The 23,563-nt window shown below is 34.3% G+C and overlaps 2 protein-coding genes and 1 pseudogene across 2 annotated transcripts; 2 read left to right on the top strand and 1 right to left on the bottom strand.

Annotated features, from left to right (window-relative positions):
• Positions 1-109: 109 nt before the first annotated feature.
• On the top strand, positions 110-6,002 carry LOC134276817 (uncharacterized). The gene is made up of 3 exons (XM_062759109.1): positions 110-417; positions 5,403-5,629; positions 5,713-6,002. The coding sequence occupies exons 1-3, from the start codon at positions 110-112 to the stop codon at positions 6,000-6,002; spliced, it is 825 nt and encodes a 274-aa protein (XP_062615093.1).
• Positions 6,003-10,937: 4,935 nt separating this feature from the next.
• Positions 10,938-12,089, bottom strand: LOC134276804 (protein IMPACT homolog; annotated as a pseudogene).
• Positions 12,090-13,180: 1,091 nt separating this feature from the next.
• Positions 13,181-14,401, top strand: LOC134276816 (uncharacterized). Its single transcript, XM_062759107.1, has 4 exons — positions 13,181-13,190; positions 13,356-13,511; positions 13,616-13,792; positions 13,947-14,401. The coding sequence occupies exons 1-4, from the start codon at positions 13,181-13,183 to the stop codon at positions 14,399-14,401; spliced, it is 798 nt and encodes a 265-aa protein (XP_062615091.1).
• The last annotated feature ends 9,162 nt before the right edge of the window (positions 14,402-23,563 follow it).

Here is a 23,563-nt window from a genome sequence, read left to right as displayed (position 1 = left end):
CTGGAATTGATGAGAAGAGGGAGAAGATTTCACAACAGATGACAGAAATAAAGAACTGTGTGACACTGAGATTAAAAGACTACATGGACAACAACATGTTGATGAGATAATGGCCAGAAAACATCATAAACAAACACTGAGAAACAATTTGGTTAAGAAGAATGATCAACTGAACCATGTGAAATCTGAGTTAGAGAAGAAGAAGAAAGGAATTGTTGACACAGTGGAATTCATGGAGGAGAACAACAGCACCATGTCAAATTACAGTTTAATTGACAACCACAGAGAACTGACTAAAATGTTGCCTGAATTGGAGGTTCATATGACATGTATGACAAAATGTGAACATTCAGAGAGATTCATAAGACACCGTGTATATCCCAGCATGCGGGGTGTATACTATGTTGTGCGCGGGGTGTAAGCTTCCGAAGCGAGAGAAAAGGGGTCAATGTAGATCTTTTTCCATTTTCTCAATTTACAGATATTTTTCGCCAGAAAACATATGCCTACGGAAGAAAGCATTATCTAAGGAGTATATGGATACCAATGAATCCACTGGATACCTTCTAGTTTTGTCAAACACCTCAACACAATTCCGAGGATCGGAGCAAGATTGACGCTACACTGTGTTTATGATCAAATATCAGAAGAAATCTTTGCTTTATCATCACTTTTATATTATTGTTAAATACGTGTTTACTATATAAACGTTTGTACAAATTGTCAGTAAATAAAACAGTTCGTATACAAAGATATTGACGAAAAATCAATGTTCTGTCCGGGGTGTATGCAACATGTTGTACGCGGGGTGTATACCCCTCTCTTTACTTTATAGTATCATTGTCTGAAATATCATTAAAAATATTCTTAACAATTGACTTTTGTGAAAGTTATATTTATTTTTTAAATTATTCACCAGTTTTGCAATAGCACAACTTCAGGTTCATGAATTCGATTTACTGAAAAAAAAATCGTACTTTTGACTTTGCATGCACATGGAAGTAAATGTACAGGGTACTTTGTTCAACTTTTTCATGTGATGACCAACAATTCATCCCCTCAATTTAAAGACAAATTATTCATATTATTCCTTAATAAATGCTTCACACATGCATCATTTTGAACATTTAACATTTTCTAATAATTTCTGTTTAACCTTTTTCAACATTTTTTAAAATGATACTGCATATGGAGTGTATATATCTAAGTTGATTCGATACGCAAGAGCATGCTGCTCTACCTATGAACAATTTCTTAAACGAGGTATATTATTGACAAGAAAGTCGATGAAGCAAGAATATCAGCAGTCTCGTTTAAAGTCATCATTTCGTAGGTTATATGGTCGATACAATGACCTTGTCAGCAAATACAATTTATCATTGAGTCAAATGCTGACTGACGTTTTCATACCAATTGTAAGACCATTATTTATACTCTGAATATTAGACATTTTCCGTTATTTCACGATCATGACAACACGACACACGGCGGAAGTGACTGGTCAGTAGGGATGCTCACTCCTCAATGGCACCTGATCCTTCCTTTGATGTTTTGGAGGTCCATGTTTGCTCTGCACTTGTTTTGTATTGTTTTTTTTGTATTGGACTTTGAGATTAAATACTGTTCGTTATTTCCACACCCCTTTATTGAAAATATTTATGTTTTTGTAATGTCATAAACACTGCATAATTATTTCATGAAATATCTATATGCTGTGTACTTTGCCCCAGGAGCTCACGTTTGACAGTAAACTATTTGTTTTATATTGAGGCATTGTATTGTACTGAGTACATATTTTCTAAGAATGGGCCCGGAGAGGGAGTGTTTGTGTCTTAGGTTTTTTTTAGGGGGGGGGGGGGGTTAAACTTTACTTCATGTATATACGATAATAAATTAGAGGAGGGGTGAACATTAATTGACATTAATTACACATCAACGTAAAATTATAATTGTACCCAAAACAGTTTTTTTTTTCAATTGTGAATGCCCTCAGAAAATTGTCGTCCCTTATTACAAATGTGCATTTTTATAGCTGGCTTTACATGTTCATTGTTTTTTGTAAAATATGAAATCTTTTCAGATAAAGAAACATAGGTAATCAGAGATTACAGAGCTCACCTCAACGTGTGTTGTCTTTAAGTAAGGCAAATTAAGTCACACAATTAACCAACAAAAAGTGTACATCCAAAAATGCAAAATTTATGCAAATTTGATACTTTGGAATAGACCTATATGAAAACCAAAAACTAGTTCTTAATCATGAAAATGTGATTAAAATCCAGCATCTGAAGCAAGATTGAGAGTTTTCATCCCATGATGCATCATTTGTGCAACTGGTTTATATAAGCCTTATAGTTTCTTGATGATAGACTTGCACCCATAACTTTTACGAGGTCAATTATCTGGAAAATGTATGTCAATTCAGCATCTGAAGCAAGTCCATTAGTGTGCATCCTAAGATGTATCATCCATGCAAGTTTGGTCAACATAGGGCTTAAAGTTACTTGCAAATGAAACCTGTATAAAATAATTAATCTTTCCACTAATCCAGAAAATGTAGGTCAGAGAAATTCAGCATCCGAGCCAGCCTAGTAGAATGCACCCTTAGATGTACCATCCATGCAAGTTTGGTCTTTATAGGGCTCAAAGTTACTTGGAAATGAATCCTGCACCATAAACTTTAACATGTTTACTCGTCCAGAAATTTTATGTCAGATTCAGCATCCAAAGCAAGTCAGGTAGTATGCATCCTAAGATGTACCATCCATGCAATTTAGTTGTTATAGGGTTCATAGTACTGTACCTTGGAAATGAAACCTTCACCAAAAATTTAAACCTGTTTACTCAACCGGAAAATGAAAGTCAGATTCAGCATCCAAGCAGGACTTGTAATATGCATCCTAAGATGTACAATCCATGCAAGTTTGGTCATTATATGTCTCATAGTAACTTGGAAATGAAACCTGCACCAAAAGTTTAACCTGTTCACTCAACCGGAAAATGTAGGTCGGATTCAGCATCCAAAGCAAGTCGAGTAGATAACATCATAAGATGTACCATCCATGCAAGTTTGGTCATTATAGGGCTCAACGTATCTCGAAATGAAACCTTCACCAAAAACTTTAACCTGTTCACTCAACCGGTAAATGTAGGTCAGATTCAGCATCCGAAGCAAGGCTGGTAGTATGCATCCTAAGATGTATCATCCATGTAAGTTTGGTCATTATATGTCTCATAGTAACTTGGAAATGAAACCTGCACCAAAAACTTTAACCTGTTCACTCAACCGGAAAATGTAGGTCAGATTCAGCATCCGAAGCAAGTTTAGTAGAATACATCCTAAGATGTACCATCCATGCAAGTTTGGTCATTATAGGGCTCAAAGTATCTTCAAAATGAAACCATCACCAAAAACTTTGACCTGTTCACTCAACCGGAAAATGTAGGTCAGATTCAGCATCCGAAGCAAGGCTGGTAGTATGCATCCTAAGATGTATCATCCATGTAAGTTTGGTCAACATAGGGCTTATAGTTACTCGGAAATGAGACCTACACCAAAAACTGCACCAAAAATGTTAACCTGCACCAAAAACATTAACCTGGTCATATCTTTGCTGAAATTGCAGCATCTGAAACTTTGACAATGAAACACACTAGCAACATCTTCCATGCATGTCTAATCAATATAGGACATAGAAGTACTTAAAAAGAAAACTGCTCCAAAAAACTTAACCTTTAAACCCCGGGGCGCCGACGCCGACGCCGACACCGACGCCGACACCGACGCCGAGGGTATCACATAAGCTCCCCCAACTTCGTTGAGGTGAGCTAAAAATGAGTCCACATATTGCAAAAACTGAAGACAAAATTAATTTAATATATCATACAAACACGTAATATCACCCCCTTTTGTTCCAGACACAACTTTTCACTACAGAAAATGTTCATAGAAAGTCAAGTCCCCGCCCCCTTTTCTTGCAGCATAGCCAAATGCAATGATTATAAAGTAAAAAAAGGAGAATTGTTACTGAAAAATATGGGACCTTCAATCCCATCTGAAATAGGAGTTTTGAGATTGATAAGACCCCCCCCCCCCCCCCAATTCTTATAGCCAGTCAACTTGTGTCAATGTTTTTTTTGGTCCCCCTTCAAAAAGATTCTACATCTCTGACCAGTGTCATAAATGCTTAAGAAAACATGTATTGATAACATAAAGGTGCAGAAACAAAAAAGAGATTTATTCATAATACACCATTCATGTAGTGTTGCTATTATTTTTAACAGGCTAAATATTTAGATTAAAACGATCCGAAGAAAAGACAAAGTGTCCTCAATGCAGTGATAGAGGAGTGGGGATATGTTATGATTACGTAGATTTAGAACATTGCGCCATCTATACAGTGTAGCATTAATTCAGATATCAATCGCTCCTTACACATCTAGCACCTATTATGTTTGATTATGCTAGTTTGTTTTTAATTTAATTTTTTTTTATTCCTTTATTTTTTTTTTTAATTTAGTTAATTTGTTTTATACTTCAGTAAGTTTATGGACTTTACGTTTTGGTTCGGCATTAGTATTAAGGTCTTTATCAACACTACCTGTCGCCTATAAACCTTTGTAAATAATATTTCCATAGATACTTCACACTAACAATCCTAAGAAAAATATGGGGTATACACCCCGCGTACAACATGTTGCATACACCCCGGACACAACATTGATTTTTCGTCAATATCTTTATATACGAATTGTTTTATTTACTGACAATTTGTACAAACGTTTATATAGTAAACATGTATTTAACAATAATATAAAAGTGGTAATAAAGCAAAGCTTTCTTCTGATATTTGATCATAAACACAGTGTAGCGTCAATCTTGCTCCGATCCTCGGAATTGTGATGAGGTGTTTGATAAAACTAGAAGGTATCCAGTGGATTCATTGGTATCCATACACTCCTTAGATAATGCTTTCTTCCGTTAGGCATATGTTTTCTGGCGAAAAATATCCGTAAGTTGAGAAAATGGACAAAGAACCTACATTGACCCCTTTTCTCTCGCTTCGGAAGCATACACCCCGCGCATAACATAGTATACACCCCGCATGTTGGGATATACACGGTGTAAGAGGTGAAATCAATAATCAAGACTTTCTTGATTCTGTGGTTGGAAAAACTGTAGATTTAGATATTAGTGTGACTCAGATAAACTCCTTTCAATATGGAGATAAAGCAATATACACTTTGGAGACTAACAGTGACGACCAATGTTACCTATATGAAATTTATTCAAATTATGTAGAAAAAGTCAACCAGCAAGGTGTAAAAGAAAGTAGATTTAGTATCACTCCTAATGACATGTGTGTGACTGATACTGGTGATGTTTATTTCACTGATTTCAGAAAAAAGTCCATCAGCTGTCTGTCACCATCAGGATCTGTCTCTACAGTCATCAGTACAGATCCACTGTTACCAGATGGAATCTGTCAATCAGTGGACGGTGGACTACTGGTCACCTTGATGGGCAAGGAATCAGATCGTTACAAAATAGTGTCACACAGCAGACGTCTGATGAGACACATCACGATGACAGGTGATGTCATCCATGAGTATGAATACCAGGAGGACGGTAGACCAGACTGTTTACAATGCCATACAAAGTCACACAGAACAGTAACATCTGTGTTGTGAACCGTTCAAGTGATACGACAGGTGAACTAGTGATTCTGTCTCCCTCTGGTCATATAAAGTCTGTCTACAGTGGACAGAACCTGAAAGAGAGCTTAAATCCATCTGATATAGTGTGTGACTCCCTCTATAACATCCTTGTTTCTGACTGTAACAACAAACAGATTCATCTACTGAATCCTGACGGGGAGTTCCTAAAGTTCTTACTCCAGGAGAATGAAGTAAACAGTGCATACTCACTGACCCTATACAAGTCTACACTGTGGGTGGGATACACGGGAGGATTTGTTAAAGTGTTTGAGTACACAATGTAAAATGAAATATTTCCATTTCTAATTTTTTTTCTCTGTGATAACCCTTTGAAAGTTAGCGGAGTTGATTTCTTGATAATTCTACCGGAATGTAAATTAGGCAGGTCGATAGGTCAGGAGCTAAAAGGCCTAATACGCATGCAAATCTCGTGCGCATCTGTCTCCGTGTCTGACGCTAAGAAGGCAAAATATGCATGTAAATCTTGTGCGGCTTCTTGTAAGGACTATTGAAATCGACATGGAAGTCCTCATGGAATTTAAATTTGTCTCCACATTTTTTAAGTCTAAATCTACAATTTTATTTTGCAGTGAAATACAAGCCATATTGGATCTAGTCTGGTGTAAACTAAGAAATACCAAGAATGCGCTTAATACTCTACCAAACTAGCCCAAAGTTACTCAAAGTGCTAATGCACTAATTACCTACTGTTAGAGACCAAAATTAGTAAATAATTAAGTTTATTTTGTCTTAATTAGGAGGAAATTAATCATGTTAGAACTGCGCAGCTACAGCATTCATGAGATGAAAAATGCATTGAAAATGATGTTAGTTTGATTAATTGATAATATGGCTACAACCATTTGTTTCGCTTTTTTTCTTGTCATTATCCATAATTCTTGAAAATTTGATTTTTCATATGGGTGTATTCCTGAGGCCATGTGTTTATTTCGACCGCCATTCCTCTGTCACACAGAGTTCAAATAACATTGAGTTTAGAATAAATGCGACCATAACAGCATCAAGACAAGAAATTATTTAGTAATAATCCTTAGGTTATATAACGAACTACTTTAATTTGTAATATCGCGTGGTCTGATTAATGAAAAAACGCGATTTTAACCCCACTTCAGCAAATCGGGAAAAACTGTTCTGTTTACAGCTCGAGTTTCCTCGTTAATATCATTCCACTGAGCACGTGGTTGGCATGTGCGTATATCTGCTGTGGATAGATGTGTTTATTACCATGATTATATTTAATATTTCATGGAACAAGTCTTGATAATTTGTTGGTTTCTTTAAAACTCAAGAAAAAAGATAAAAAATGTCCTAAACATATGTGTTTACGTCGGGTCTTTTTTCTGTGGCGATAGAAGTTATTTTCAAATGGGGCACTGCAAGGAGGATGCTTAGCATTTAATTTGAAAATGTTAAACAATATGCGGTGCATGAAAAACAAAGTGTTATTACATGTCTTACATTCGAAAAGTTGGTACATATGTCTATTTTGTTTAGCAGTTAGATAGAAAACATAGGCAGTTATAAGATTTCCTTCAGGCACCTCACATAAATAGCTAGATTGTTTGCAATGACCCACACATTGTATGGAGTAATGTTTGGACATAAAAACGCATCATGTCTCATTATGTTGACAACGTTGTAAGCTCTCTCTCATTGAACATACGAAGCTTGATAAAATATATTGAGTTGTTTCTTTGAAATTTAGAAGCAAGCACAATGTTTGCAAAGAAAGGTCCATTGCATATGCTATGTCTATCATCGCAAAAAAGTGAGAGGCTAAACCAACCCCCCAACCCCCGAAATTTTTCAAAAAAGTGCCGAAGATTCAAAAAGTTTGCATTACTAAGTATATGATGGAACATGTACTAGCTTTATAAGACCATTTGTTATTAAAAATATTTAGTTGCCCTCTCCCCCGATCTACTGCCTAGAAATGGCCCGACTCAATTTTGTTTACATCCCATTACACGGTGTTTTTTTTTCTTCCGTCAACAAATATGTTTAAATTTCAAGGAATTTTTTTTCTCACCTATAAATACCGACCCAATAATTTTTCCCTGAGTTGAGAGGACCACCAAACGTCATTTTAAAGATGGTATAAAATATTTAATTATGTTGATTTTTTTTCTTTACTCTGTAAAATTGTTATTTTGACAAAATGTGCCAATAGAAAAAAATTTTTTTATTCATTAAATCTTCTAACCCAGTCTGAATGATTTCATTCCTTTTCAAATGTTGATACGCTGTAATGAAAATTGTAAATGTTTATTTGACAGAGTATACGAGGGTTGATCAAAAAGTAAACGATATCTTAGGTATTTGATAGTTATATTATTGTTGAAATATTCAAGTATTTTTTAAAGTGTAAATTGGAGGTCTTTGATAGCATATTGCTTAATTAAAAACACATCCCTTTTCAAACTTGCTTTCACCGGGCAACATAACAAGTATCATATCTAACCATCTGCCTTCCTTTACTAAAACGATCTATTCAGTCATTGATGAATTTATAGGAAGTCATTTGTCTTAATAAACTGTGAACAAATTCTTGTACGCTACTTCAAAGGCATTTTAAAGATATACCATAAATATTTTAGTCGTTTGTTGGACGAGTTTGAGACAACCATTTTTCGTCACAATTGCATAATGACGTCATTTTCACATTGTGAGCAAAACTTTATTCAGAATATGCTATTTATAGAATTTGTGTTTGGCTATGTGTGCACCAAATTTGTTTCTAATCTAAATTGTTTTTGTAGATACACATGTATAGAGATTTCGCGAACTTTTTGATCACCCCTCGTACTAGTAGGTACTAAAACAAGGTCATTCATATCGATTTTATGTGTTTAATTTCTTTGTGTTTCAATGGTGATAATTATACTTTTGAAAGATATTATAAGTTATCTGTGGCAAACTTACAAACTCTTTATTTTTAACTTTGATGGTGCTCATTTTTCCTTACCTGGAATCAAAGAGTTTAAGATTTTTTTTTTATATCAATACGTACACTATTTAACAACTGTTCGATAATAATACTAAATAGATTACTTTAAGCCACACTATAACACATTTCCTCTTTTAAAAGTGTTTATATGATTTGAAATATTTTGCAACTGTAATTCTCTTCTACTTGTTATGTCCCTCCATATTAATTAAGAAGAGGTCTGGAAAACAAAATTCTGTGCTAAAAATAGACCACGTGCTGCTATCCATGAACTACTTTCATGGTTCTTTACACTCATTTTGAAGACAACCGTAACTTGTTTTGAACTTGAAATTACCAGTTAAAAGTGTGAAATTTAGACATTTTCTCAACAAATGGTTGTAGAGAGAACATTAATGCACAGTTTGCATATTTTTTTGTGGATTTTTTAAGGCTCTGCTAAATTATATAGCTGCGCAGTTCTAAGGAGTATCTCAAAAGCATTTTTCTGCTAAAGTATAGATTATATATGCACAACATGTATTCAGTTATGCATATTTATTGTATTTTTTTTATAAGGACTTAAAATTTATAGTTTACATCTTGTTCTCACTGCACTAAAGGTGGCCGTACATCCCCCTTAATATCATTCATAGAAATAACAATAAATAAATGCCATAATCTGAGGACTCAATATTAAAGCCCCGCTATAACAAAATCTGTCTTTGATAATCTTTACATATGGTGCCCTTGAAATTCATGTATATGTTTGTACAGCTAAATGCCATCAAAGGTGGGAAAATAAATGGTGTGAATTGATAATTCATGAGATATGCTGCTGACAAAACAGTCCTTGAATAGCAGATATGAACAACTTAGTCATTAATATCGTTTAGTACATGTATAAATGGAAGACATTTATCAATTTTGCTAACATTTAACAAAAAAAAATAACCAATGCTTATTTTAATCTTAATTGAAAGTCATATTCATTGATTATTACATAATATATTTAGATCTTTTTATTCAATACAGTGAATCCTGCATAATCTGACATGCAGTCGTATAATATAACGTTGTTTTCGAGAGACAGAGGTTTGCACAGTGTACTAATCATGAACAGAGATAAATGGGAATGAAAATAAAGGGCAAAATTTATAGTGAGGCAGAATGCATAGATTTTTTTTTAATTGGCTTTCACAAGTATACAAAGCAAACTATATATATAAGCAAAGCATATAAACAAATATACATATACACGGTAAATGTCTTGATAATTTCGTTAGTTTACAACAGTACAAAGTTTACTTGTAACCGTGAAAGTTATTTTATTTTTTTAAAAGAAAAAAAAAGGGGGGGGGGGTCAGCAGTAGTAGAAAAATGCATTCAAATATTTATTATTAGCTAATGTAAATCCTTAAAATTAGCATATAATTACATTTTACCATAAAAACAAATGATTTTTTTTAAAGTACATCACAGATTTTTTGCCAGTGCCTTTCATATTCCCAGGCCTTGGCAGTTTACTGACAGTATTTTTATGTTATTTTCCCTATGTCCCATAAATGTCTGTATGATGATAGGAATAATGCTGACCCCCAGTTGTCGAAAACAAATAATTGGAAAGAAGTTCAAAAAGTATGGGAAAAAAAGACATGCCTCTTGTTGTTGATTATTTGGAGGGGGGATTTTACAAAAACTTTTTAAAAGTTATGATAATAAATTGGAAGTAGGCACATTTTATAAAAATGAAAATGCTAACGGATTGTAGAGATACTATGCACAAAGACTTTTCTATTTAATAGCGAAAAAGGATATGAGCATAGAAAGTTATGATAAAAGTTTAATAACTTAAACAATAACAGAGAAAACTCTGGTTTTAAACAAATCATAACTTGACTATTTTGTATCAATTAGATAATGTATATATTTGTTTGATATTATGGAGACTATGTGCATATATTCCCCCATTGTTATGTGGTATTTAAGTCAAATAATATATTCACATATTATGTTAACACCAGGCAATATTGGAAATGAAAAGAAAATTGTTTACCAAATGCGAAAAACAAAACAGGAAATATAACATTTCAAAAAAAAGCCGGAATAATTAGGTAGAAAAAAATATTCCGGAATATTTCAATAAACACACCTGATGTTTATTTCACTTTGAAACACTGTTATCGGTAATAAGATTGATTCAAGATAGTGGTCCACTCAAATAACAGTCGGAGTTCACCTTTTATGCGAGATTGAAAGATATAGGCCTATATTAAACTGAGACTGGTAACTTCTTTGCCGCACCGAGACCTGCTTCCTTAATGTGCGAGAAGCGACGGGGTCCGATGTTATTTCCGTGCCATCTTGACACAACTACAAGTGCATTGTTAATTTCGTTATCGGCCAGCGTTTTTAATAGCAACCTACCGGCTCCATGCTCTCCATCGTCATTTGAACCTTCGTGCACCACTCCATCACTACTTGAGAAACGGTAGGCGTAAATATTGTGACTCGCGCTTGGCACAGTCTCGACACGCATGATATCCACCAGCGATTTCTTGATCTGTTTGTAGGAGTCGACCTGTGTAGCGTGTGCTATGAACCGGTTCCCGTTATCTTCTATGGACTTCCCTGTACTAACTGCAGTATTTACCACGTCATCTGTGATCACTTCGTCTGCGGTAGGCAAAGGTCCGACTTTCTCCCGGTAAACGGAGTTGCTTTGCGTAAATACAAGTTTATCACCCTTGATTTTTGACTCGATACTGCGTTCCGCATACTTCTTTTGAACTTCGTAGAGTTGCTTTCTCCTCTCTCGGATCTCTTCCGGCTGCTGCTGTGCTACTCTTATAACTGATTCTTTTTCTTTCAAGACTTTAATATGCTTCAACACAAGGTCTTTTTGTGTCTTATCACTGAATTGTACACAGATGGGTCTCGGGAACTTTCTTTGTACATCATACTCTCCCATGCGGAAAAGTTTGTTTATTCGGAGTTCGTTAACTGTTGCCTCTTCCATCCCCATTTCAGACATGAAAACATTTCTAAGAAAATTAGCAAGATTTTCCGGGGACTTTCTCTCTGGACTTTTTTTCCTCCAACCCACTGATAATAATAATATTGTTCTCCATTGATCTTGATTTGAGGTCGATAATTTGATTATTTTGCGTGTTCACACGATATTCAAGCTTAACTACGTAGTCCCTGAGTCTATTTAATTCTCTCTCCATTTTCTTCTGATTGTCCTGCAACTCTGTTACGAGGTAGATAGTATCATTGGCCTGCTCCTGGACATTCTCAGCCTCTCCTGAATACCGTTCTTCGCTCTAATTTCTTTAGTAATGTCATCTAGATGCTTGCCCTGACCATCGAGTCGTATCATGAAATTAGCTAGCGTTGTCTGTATGCCGGAAATGCCCTGCATAATTTCTCTTAGTTGAAAACCTTCAGTTTTCTGTTTACCTTGTTCATCTTGTTCCATTGACAATTCACCCGTATCATCTGTTTTGTCCAGCGGTCGTTTTTTAGAGATCTCCGCCATTGTGAAGACAGAATAACACTGTATTTAGGTATATGAGTATCGCTCACCGTTTAACAGTTAAATGCCACTGACTTACCGAAAAGTTTACCAACTCTCTGGTGTATCTATTTCTTTCCGTAAACTACTTAAATCTGCACATAACACATAGAAGAATATCTTGATTAATATCACTGCATTTAAAATTTCAGAGTTTCACTTTTTCACAGGGTTTTTGGCAAAAATTCTCCCTCTGCCAGGAATGTGTGTCTTACATGTTGGGCATGCGCACTCCCTCCGACTGCATATTTTAATACTGATACAGAACGTGTATGTTTAGATATTTGTATGCTTGAGGCCGCTTCTCGTCAATATTGTGACTCATTCTGGCTTCTACTATTGATACACTGTCATACATTTATAGATTTTTGTATCCAGTATATTTTAGCCGTACTGTGACAGTTGTCATTCCCCTTTCTACCCTCTACATCTGACAAGTCTTTGTATGTGACTTTTTTGGTACCATGTACATTTAATTCCATTGTATGATTATATGTCCATTTACTTTGCATCCTATACATTTGACTCTCTGTTCAATATATGGAATGATTAATTAATTACATTTTTATTAATTTAATTAAGAAATGCTTAAAACAGAAACTTCAAAGACAGCAAGCAAAAATGATTACAGTGGCTAGCCGTCGGATCTGTTTACTATTAATTCAGAAATAGGTCTATGTCAAATATTTTGTGAATAAATCTTAATATACAGTGTATATAAACATGATAAATATATAATAACAATTGTAAATCAACAGAATCATTATGATAAAGGAGTTCTCATGTATTTGTTCGTGTTGTGGTTTAGTTATCTTGATGTCAATTTATACAACTTCATGTCACGTAACCTGTCTTTTGAATAGATTTAAAATCCAACTACACAATTGTTGTTTATTAAATACGCACACTAAAAGTATGTCATATTCGAAAAGGCAATCATGGCTATGGGTAACGCAAAAAATTGTTCACTGGGATATTCTTTCAAGCACATTGAAATGTGTAATTACCATGAATTACCTATTGATATGATATGTGAGGACTGTGATGAATTCATTTGAACAACGTGAGCAAAAACAAATCATAGAAGTCATGATCGGAATACGCTACAAACAGAAGGAATCAGAAGAAGGATATGGCTGCTTCCATTTCTGAAGAAGATCAAGGAAGAGGATTTGCCTGGTATTGATGAAAAGATGGAGAAGATTTCACAACAGATGGCAGAAAATGAAGAACTATGTGTCTCCGAGATTAGAAAGTTACAGATGCATTGTGATAAGATAATATCAAGGCTGACAGAAATTCGAATATGTCATAAAAACATTGAACGGCAATCTGGCCATAAAAAAATGATCAATTAAGCTATGTGAAATCAGATTTAGAGAAGAAGAAAAAGAGAATTATTGATACAATTGAATTCATCGAAGAGAACAATGACACCATTTCAGATTACAGCTTGATTGACAACCACAAAGAACTGACAAGAATATTGTCTGAACTGGAGATCAATACGACAGACTTTGAACTTTCAACAACGTACATGTATATTAGGGGTGAAATCAACGATGTCTTACTTGTCAATTTGCTTGGAAGGACTTTGAATTTGGACTATTTTGGCTTGATTCCAGTGAACGCATTCCGATATGGAAATAATTTAATAAATGTATAAGAGATAGACGGTGATAACCAATGAATGTTACATAACAGAAGATGAATCAAAATATACAGACAAAGTGAACGAGGAAGGAACCAAACTGGGTGAACTTAAAATGTCTCCTGATGATATTTGTGTGACTGAAAACGGTAATATTTATATTACTGATAATAGAAAAACATTCATTAGCTGTCAGTCACCATTAAGATCTGTCTCTACTGTCATCAGTACAGATCCACTGGTACCTTTCGGAATCTGTCAGTCGGTGGACGGTGGACTACTGGTCACCTTGAGAGACAATAAATTAGACAATGAATCAGATGTTTACGAATTGGAGTCACACAGCAGACGTCTGGTGAGACACATCACAGTGACAGGTGACGTCATCCATGAGCATGAGTACCAGGAGGACGGTCACACCAGACTGTTTACATTACCAGGCAGTGTCACACAGAACAGTAACAGTGATATTTGTGTACAAGTACAAGTATATCTACAGGTGATCTAGTGATTATGTCTTCGCTTGGCGTTATTAGGTCTGTTTACCGTGGACAGGACCTGACAGAGAGTTTTTTCCCAACTGATGTAGTGTGTGACTCTCTCTCAAACATTCTTGTTACAGACCTAGTTAACAACCAGATTCATCTACTACGTTCTGATGGGGAGTTCTTAAAATTCCTACTGACAGAGAATGAATTCAGCCTTTCATTCTCAATGTCCCTTTACAAATCTACACTGTGGGTAGGATACTGGGAAGGTCTTGTCAAAGTGTTTCAATATGGACTGCTAATGTAAAATGGATACATTTTGATTTTATTCATTCAACCTCGCGGTTGAATGTTGTATAAAGGAACATGAGGAATGTTATCCTGAAAAATCATTAAACTGTTAAATCTGAAATAAGGACACAGTATATAAGTTAAACTGTGCATGTTGTAATTGTAGTCTGTAAGATCAAATTTACATTACATTAAAGAGGCTGGGTGGTCGTGGCCATTTTTAGACTATTTTGACCTCTATTAGAAGAAGAGCTCCATATAGATATGTAATAAAATGATCAAATTTTAAAGCTAAGATTTATATATATATATATATATATATATATATATATATATATATATATATATATATATATATATATATATATATATATATATATGCTTGTAAATGTATATAAAACTAAATGATTTTTAGCTCACCTGAGCCGAAGGCTCAAGTGAGCTTTTCTGATCACATTATGTCCGGCGTCCGTATGTCCGTCCAGCTGTCTGTCTGTCTGTCTGTCCGTAAACTTTTCACATTTTCGACTTCTTCTCAAGAACCGCTGGGCCAATTTCAACCAAACTTGCCACAAAACATCCTTGGGTAAAGGGGATTCAAGTTTGTTCAAATGAAGGGCCACGCCTTCATTCAAGGGGAGATAATTGAGAATAAGTGAAAATTTGGTGGTATGTTTTAAAAATCTTCTTCTCAAGAACCACTGTGCCAGGAAAGATGATACTTATGGGGAAACATCCTCAGGTAGTGTAGATTCAAGTTTGTTCAAATCATGTCCCCAGGGGTAGGGGTGGGGCCACAATGGCCGACCAAAATTTTACATAGAAATATATAGGAAAATTCTTTATAAATCTTTAAAAATCTTCTTCTTAAGAATAACAAAGCCATAATTGATCATAATTATATGGAATCATCTTCAGGTAGTGAAGATTCAAGTTTGTTCAAATCATGACCCCCCGGGGTAGGGCGGGGCCAAAATGGTCGACCAAAGTTTTACATAGAAATATATAGGAAAATTCTTTAAAAAACTTCTCCTCAAGAATAACAAAACCATAATTGATCATATTTATATATGGAAGCATCCTCAGGTAGTGTAGATTCAAATCATGACCCCCGGGGTAGGATGGGGCCAAAATGGCTGACCAAAGTTTTACATAGAAATATATAGGAAAATTCTTTAAAAATCGCCTTCTCAAGAATAACAAAGCCATAATTGATCATATTTATATGGAAGCATCCTCAGGTAGTGTAGATTCAAGTTTGTTCAAATCATGACCCCCCGGGTTAGGGCGGGGCCAAAATGACCAACCAAAGTTTTACATAGAAATATATAGGAAAATTCTTTAAAAATCTTCTTCTCAAGAATAACAAAGCCATAATTGATCATATTTATATGGGAGCATCCTCAGGTAAAGTTGATTCAAGTTTGTTCAAATCATGACCCCCAGGGGTAGGGCGGCGCCAAAATGGCCGACCAAAATTTTACATAGAAATATATAGGAAAATTCTTAAAAAAACTTCTCCTCAAGAATAACAAAACCATAATTGATCATATTTATACATGGAAGCATCCTCAGGTAGTGTAGGTTCAAGTTTGTTCTAATCATGACCCCCCGGGGTAGGGCGGGGCCAAAACGGCTGACCAAAGTTTTACAAAGAAAAATATAGGAAAATTCTTTAAAAAAATTCTCCTCAAGAATAACAAAGCCATAATTGATCATATTTATATATGGAAGCATCCTCAGGTAGTGTAGATTCAAGTTTGTTCAAATCATGACCACCAGGGGTAGGGCGGGGCAAAAATGGCTGACCAAAGTTTTACATGGAAATGTATAGGAAAATTCTTTAAAAATCTTCTTCTCAAAAATAGCAAAGCCATGATTGGTCATGGGACTACTTTTGGATTTAAGCTTTTAAAGTATAAACCAATTCTGCTTTTTCCTAGCCACAGTGCTCAGGTGAGCGATGTGGCCCATGGGCCTCTTGTTTTCTTTTCTTTCTTCTCATTTACATCAAATAAGTGGAAATAACAAACAATATTTAGGCTCATTAACCAATCCAAATTTGGAGCAGAGCAAACACAATCCTCTTGAACATCAGAAGTGGGATCAGGTGCCATGGAGGAGTGAGCATACTCTGCCTATCTGTAACACTCGCCCTGTGTTCCTTGTCATGTTTTGGAAATAGAGCGAAAATCTGTCTACAATTCTGTGTGTAAATAATGGCCTAAAATTTGGTATAGAAAACAGCATTTGACTTTATAATACATGTCGATTTTTATTTCCTGACATTGTATCGACCAAAGAACTTATGAAATGATGACTTTAATGGAGACTGCCTATATTTTTGTTTCATTAATTTGTTTGTCAATTACTCAGCTCGTTTTAGAAATTGTTCATACTTACAGCGTTCTCTTAACCACGTAAATATTATTGACTCAAGTGAATATAGAGATCACAAAGTTTGAATCAGATAAAAAAAAAAGATATTACAGAGGTTAAAACTGGTAAAAATAGAGATCACACAAGTTGAATCGGGGTAAACAAAGATAAGGTCAACTCAGGTTTACATAGTTATCTCAGAGATAAATTCAGGTAAACACATATATCACAGATATGTCAACTCAGATAAACATAGATATCACAGAGATGAAATCAGGTAACCATAGAAATCACAAAGGTATTGTCCGGTACAACAAAACACAATGCAATGATTTATTTTCATGATAATTTAAATAAATTCATAAAAAGTTTCTGAAAGTTGTCCACATCTATATAGAAGAATTTAGAAAGCATTTTATTCTTGTTATTTCGGGAATGGGTGCATGGGGCTGAAATTAACTTGTCTGTCTGTCTCTTAAATATTTTTACTTATGAAATAACATGAATAAAGTCTCCCAGTCTTTGTATTAGTCTTTATGTGGTCCTTGAGGGGCAATGTGTCCATACATATCAACTACTTTGTGGTTGCCCTAGTGGCGCAGTTGTTAGAATGTTTGCTCTAGAGTCGCGAAGTAAGGAGTTGATCCTTACTTCGCGGGTTCAAATCCCACTGTGGGACTCGGGAATGGTCCTTCGGATGAGACTGTATAAACCGACTTCCAGTGTTGCAGTGAGTGCTTGGACGAAAAAGATCCTTTCCTGCTCATGGCCCTAGGTGCCAAGTATAAGACAAATTTTGCAGCTTTCCACCGGAAAGTGTTGGCCTCTTCATATGATGAAAACTTCTTGAGAGGGATGTTAAATAATATATAATCAATCAACTACTGTGTACTATTTGCTAATGGTTTTTTGTAGTTAGGAGTTTGGAATCTGGTTAATGATGAAAGGTAAAGGTAAGAGACTCGCACAGACACTTATCTGACCCGCTAGCTCTGGTGACAAGCAGACCTGGGGTGAATTACTTTGAAATGTAATGCATTACATTACAATTACTTTGGAATTTTTATCATTACAATTACAATTACCGTTACTCTCATTTAGAAAAGTAATTAATTAAATTACAATTACTTTGTTAAAGTAAATAATTACATTACACATTACATTTTATGAGAGAAAAACAAGAAAGGTATCAACACACAATTTAAATTTATAAATTAACTTTCACATTTTTTCTCGATAATATGCTTTCCCTCAGATCTATAAAACAGAGTGGTATTTGGATTTTGGATTCATGTTTCATGGTCATGTAGTTTACCAATCCAACAGTTTACAAAGAAAGCGGATCAGAACACTTTCAATGTTGTAGTTTTGTTCAATATATAATGTTAGTTTCTCTGTTGTTTTTGTTTTTTAAATAAATGATTTATTGAACATTTCCTATTAGATGTTTTATGTAAACTAATATTAAATTAAAAGAAAATGCTATGAATGTATAAGGAGTATTAAAAACTTAATGAATTAATAATTAGCACCCCTAATTAGCTTTACAGGTATAAACAATGAAGCTATGAATTAAACACAACCAAAGGTGATAATTACAAGTACCTGGATGTAGGGTTCAAATTTTGAGGCCTTAAGCTACCAAAAAATTAATGATGGTCAATATATCAGTCTATATTTATATTTGGCCTTAGTTTCTCTTTGTGTCTACTTTAAATCATACTGATCTTGTTTACCAGGTCCATTTTACCAGATTGAAAAGGGAAGAAGTAGAAAAATATGATTTGTATCTTAATTTAACTGCAAGTCTCACTATATACCTGTATTAATATCACTTTTTGTATCTTTCTTTAAAACCTGATGATTTCTTTTAATATTTTTCTTTGGTTCTCTTCAATTGATTTTACAATTATCTAAATTGTCAAGAAGATTTCTATTAAAAGAATTATTTAGTTTGTCTATGAATTACCATTTAACATTTTTTATTAATATAAAAAGAAAATATTGTAGGATGTGTGATTTTAATTTTAAGACTCTAACATTATTAATAAAAAAATAACCTTTCAGTGATATTTACTTGTTTCAGATTCAAAAATAAAAAGAGACTATAAACAAAATGTAATTGAAATGTAATTGAAAAGTAATTGGTCATTACTGACATTTTTTTTAAAGTAATGACTTTCATTACAATTACTTGTAATTGAAATGTGGATCCATTACACATTACACCCCATTACTTTTAAAAAATGTAATGATTACAATGCATTACCATTACACATTACCATTGACAAGTGCCCCTTATCACAGTTCAGGGTGACAAGTCCTTGTCCTGAGTCTACTGAAAGATGTTCATTACAGTTGTCTGAATACAATCTGGTCAGCCTGAGACAGTCCCTGGCCAGATGCACTAGACAGAGAGACTGACAACACGTGAGGGAGGTACATTACAGTTGTCTTAACACAATCTGGTCAGGCTGAGACTATCCCTGGCCCGGTACAACAGACAGACAGACATTAGTGTTACAACCTGTCATCAGGTTAGCAGAGGCGGATAAGTGGTGCTAGGTTTATGCTGACAAAAGCTTTCTGAAACCAGAAATCAGCAGAAGAAATTTCTCTTTATTATTCATTCCGTAAACAGTGTATGTGTAGCATATAATTACTTTATCTTCAGTCAATGTTGTGTATACTTGCCATTAAGGATGAGACATACAAATTTGGAAATAATAATAATAAATATTATCAGTATAACAAAATTAAGATGCTGAATATACAAGTAATTTTAAATACAGATTTTAGTCCGTATTAAAGAATTGACAAACATGTTGTTGAAACAAGAATATCAAAGGTCTTGTTTAATAAAAGTCAGAATTTCAAAAGTTCTTTTGTCGAAGCAATAATCTTGTTAGCAAATACAATTTATCTTGGAGTCAAATGCTGACTGAAATTTTTCATACTAATTGTTAGCCCACTTTATACACACTGAATTACCGACGGATTTTCCCGGATATTTCCCGATCAAAACAAGGAAGACACGGTGGTTTAAACAGAAGGCATGCAGAGGATGCTCAATCCTATTTTTTTTTTTTTTTTTTTTTTTTTTTGCATATGCAAAGAAATTCAAAATAAACAGAAATATGAACCAGTGACTTTGAATAGTCTTTGAATATTTCCTCATCTTCAAAGATGCGAACGAAGTCATTGTTATCCCGCATACCGCAAGGTCAATTTTAAAAGTTAACATATATTCAATTTAATATATAATATATAAATCGAAGGATTTTTAATATATTTTTTATATATAATTACCGGGTATATGAATTTTCATAAAACATTACTTATTTGGGAAAACAAAGAGAGATAACTTTAAGATTTTGGTAAAACTTTTGGATAGTTACATGGTTACGGATCTTTTTTAATGCAATAAAAATCTTTGTTTTAGTTGCGCCATTTCTGTTATCCTGTTAGTGCGATGGAAAAAAAAACTCCACCCACCCTTTTTATGGGTTCGTTTTTGTATTATTTTGCATTCTAGTCAAAAATTATATTTTTCTTATACTTGTAACTTGTCATACATTTCTGGGATTGGCGCACTTTTTGGGCCTCCAAGGATTAACTCATTTATGATATTATACTTTCATGTAAATTAGTAAAGTCTGAATGGTCGAGAAACATTTGTAAAAAAAAACAAACTATTATCCGCTGAATAATGAAGCCACGCCCTCAAGCGTAGCATCAGTCAACAGTACTTGACGACGGGTGATATTTAAAAAAAATAGCGACTGCGCAGAATATATGCCCGCACGGTTCACTGTTATATGTATTTGTATAAAACATTCAGTAAAATAAAATAAATATTGCATGTAGTTGAGTGTAACATTGAAATTCAAACCCCTCGAAAACCATTGTCAACCGAGGCGCAGCCGAGGTTGACAATGGTTTTCGAGGGGTGAAAATTTTCAATGTTACAATCAACTACATGCAATATTTATATATTATATTTTATGCATATTTACATGTATTAATCTGATATTTTCACTGCATGTAAATTTCTAGTCAATCTCAGGGGGATCACACTTGTATCTTTCATGCACCTATGTACATGTTTTATCCTTTTTTTTAATATCAGGTGATCCCTCTTAATAGTTTGTTACACATTTTACTTAAATACCATTCAAGTAGATGACATAATCGACAAAACTGCATATCTTTGTTTGGTTAATTTTTCCTGCACTATCAGACTAATATTTCTCATAGGAGGCATAAATGCTTATTTTTTTCACTAATTTCGAAGCAATTTACAGCTGAAACATTATATTTAAGGTCTTTCGTCTTCAGCGGAAGACCTTTCTGTTATTCTAAGGTTTCTTTTTAAGGTCTTCCGTTTCCAACGGAAGACCTTCTACTGATTCTGATGGTAAAGATTATTATTCTTTTTTTTTCTTCTACTTCCTAGACCGCAACTTTGAGGCCTCATATCTCACTCATTTCTCAACGGATTTCGCTCAAATTTTCAGAGGTTATAGACGTTTATAAACTCTACCAGAATGCTGACTAAAATTTCAAAAAGTCACTTCCGGTTTTGAGTTATTTCCCTTTAAACGGAAATTTATAGGCTTTCGTTTCCGGATAAAGGCTCAGAGACCACAAAAGCTGAAGCATAATTTTTACTGATTTTGGGTAACAGAAGGATTGAAGTTGTGCACATCGGTTTTTGTTTTTCGATTTCTGTATTCACAATGGCGCTATATAGGGGTCAAAAATTAGAACGCCTAAAAGAGCGAAAATTTACACATATTTTCCTTTTTATCTTGAAAACTAAAAATATTTTGTTAAGACATAATGAACAAAAGTTGTGCATAATTACAAGGGCTTTCATATAATAATACTCAAAAGGGGCTGGCCCCTATAATTAGGGATCAAGGGACCTTGAAAATTTTTGCTTTATAACTCAAAAACGGTAAATATTTCGAAATGACTGTCGATTATAAAGTTGTGCTTTAACATCTTACTGATCTCATGAAATTGTAATTGTGTTCGAGTCTTGTTTCAAATGAGCTGGTGCATGACCTAAATATGCACAGGTAATTCTTTTCACTCAGCACGTAAACGAGAGCTTCTCATGCGTGTAACCAAAGCAAGCTTACTATAAATAATAAACATGGCTACATTGGATGCTAATATTCTTCAGAATAAAGTTCTCGAAGTGTTTGTGCTTTTTTTCTTACAAATTATCATGTTTATTAACTGACAGCTTTCCCTTTTATTTCATTTTTTAAAAATCGTATAAACCAAGTCTAAAAAGTGAGGAAAGAAAATATCATCTTTTCTTCTTATCATATATAAAAGCAAACAATATGAGAAAATAAAACATAACTAAAAAGCACATATACTATTCACAGCCAATAAGTGCACGGCTTTAACATTCACCTTGTTTGTTTACAATTATATAACGCGCCTCCCTCGATAGCGCGGGGCAAAGTCGGTCACCGGGAATCAATCGGCGTGTGATCCAGCGACCTACAGTCATACACAAAAAAACCCACCACAGATTGTTTAAATTAATTCTTGATAAAATTGTTCCTTCTTATACTATCTCTGTCCCATGAAAATGTTATTTTGTTCGAATCTTACATATGGTAGGAAAGAAAGCTAGATCCGTATTCACCGTAAACAAGGCTCCATTCTCATTTTGATATTGAAGAATTCTTTATGCGTATAATTGAAATAAACTTGCCGTAAGTAATAAATATTTTACCACGCTGTATCATATCTCTTTTTTAAATTAGGTTTTGTTCTTTGTTTCCCGTTCAGAGTATTCGATGGTATCTTTTTCCTTTTATTAATAAAGATCTTTCCAAGAAAAAGAGTTATAGAAAAAAGAACGAGTATCTTTTATTCGTTTAAATATGAACATAAACAATATGAACGGAAACAATATACGCCCGGATTTCATAAAAAAAATTTAAGAGTCAAATAATACACAATTATTTAATGCGCGATTCTCATATTCACCTGGATACCAAGATTCTAAGTGGGTTTACCATTACGTAATCTATCGTTCGATTACACGCGGCCGAGAAATTCTAAAGCGACACACCGCGGTGAACCATTGACCCCGCAGTCATAGGCAAATACATGTAACTGGTATATACAAACCATTCTACAGCAGTAAGAAAATATCATTTTCTCTAAGTAAATTAAATTTCTCAAAAATATCTTAAAATGTTTTAGGTTTGACTTTAGTACAAAACGCTGAGGCATTTATTTTACATGTACATTAATCAGTCTTCAATTCTTAAATATTCGTTAGATCCATGTGTAATTTGACGATTCATAGCGCAAGGACTGGCGACCTGTACTCCAGCATGCTAGAGGTTCACGGCGAGACACTTTTGACTTGGCGCCGCGTATATAAGGAGCGAAGGGACGTTAACCGAGGCTCTTACTTGTAGGAGTAGGCGATCTGCAGTTACTTTACTTCAACCAATATTTATTAAAATGCACAAGCT

This window comes from Saccostrea cucullata, unplaced genomic scaffold, assembly GCF_032062105.1.
Source record: "Saccostrea cucullata isolate Sc308-1 unplaced genomic scaffold, CSIRO_AGI_Scuc_v1 ctg476, whole genome shotgun sequence".
Taxonomy (NCBI): domain Eukaryota; kingdom Metazoa; phylum Mollusca; class Bivalvia; order Ostreida; family Ostreidae; genus Saccostrea; species Saccostrea cuccullata.
This window is presented reverse-complemented; position numbering and strand designations above follow the sequence as displayed.

Excerpts from the sequence above, each read along its gene's own strand:
- LOC134276817 (XM_062759109.1), top strand. The coding sequence starts at position 110 with ATGGCCAGAAAACATCATAAACAAACACTGAGAAACAATTTGGTTAAG. Across the intron at positions 418-5,402 it reads TACTATGTTGTGCGCGGGGT|AAAAAAGTCCATCAGCTGTC; the intron begins GTAAGCTTCCGA and ends CACTGATTTCAG. Across the intron at positions 5,630-5,712 it reads GTATGAATACCAGGAGGACG|GTGAACTAGTGATTCTGTCT; the intron begins GTAGACCAGACT and ends GTGATACGACAG.
- LOC134276816 (XM_062759107.1), top strand. Across the intron at positions 13,512-13,615 it reads TAGAAAGTTACAGATGCATT|ATTTAGAGAAGAAGAAAAAG; the intron begins GTGATAAGATAA and ends ATGTGAAATCAG. Across the intron at positions 13,793-13,946 it reads AACGTACATGTATATTAGGG|AAGATGAATCAAAATATACA; the intron begins GTGAAATCAACG and ends GTTACATAACAG.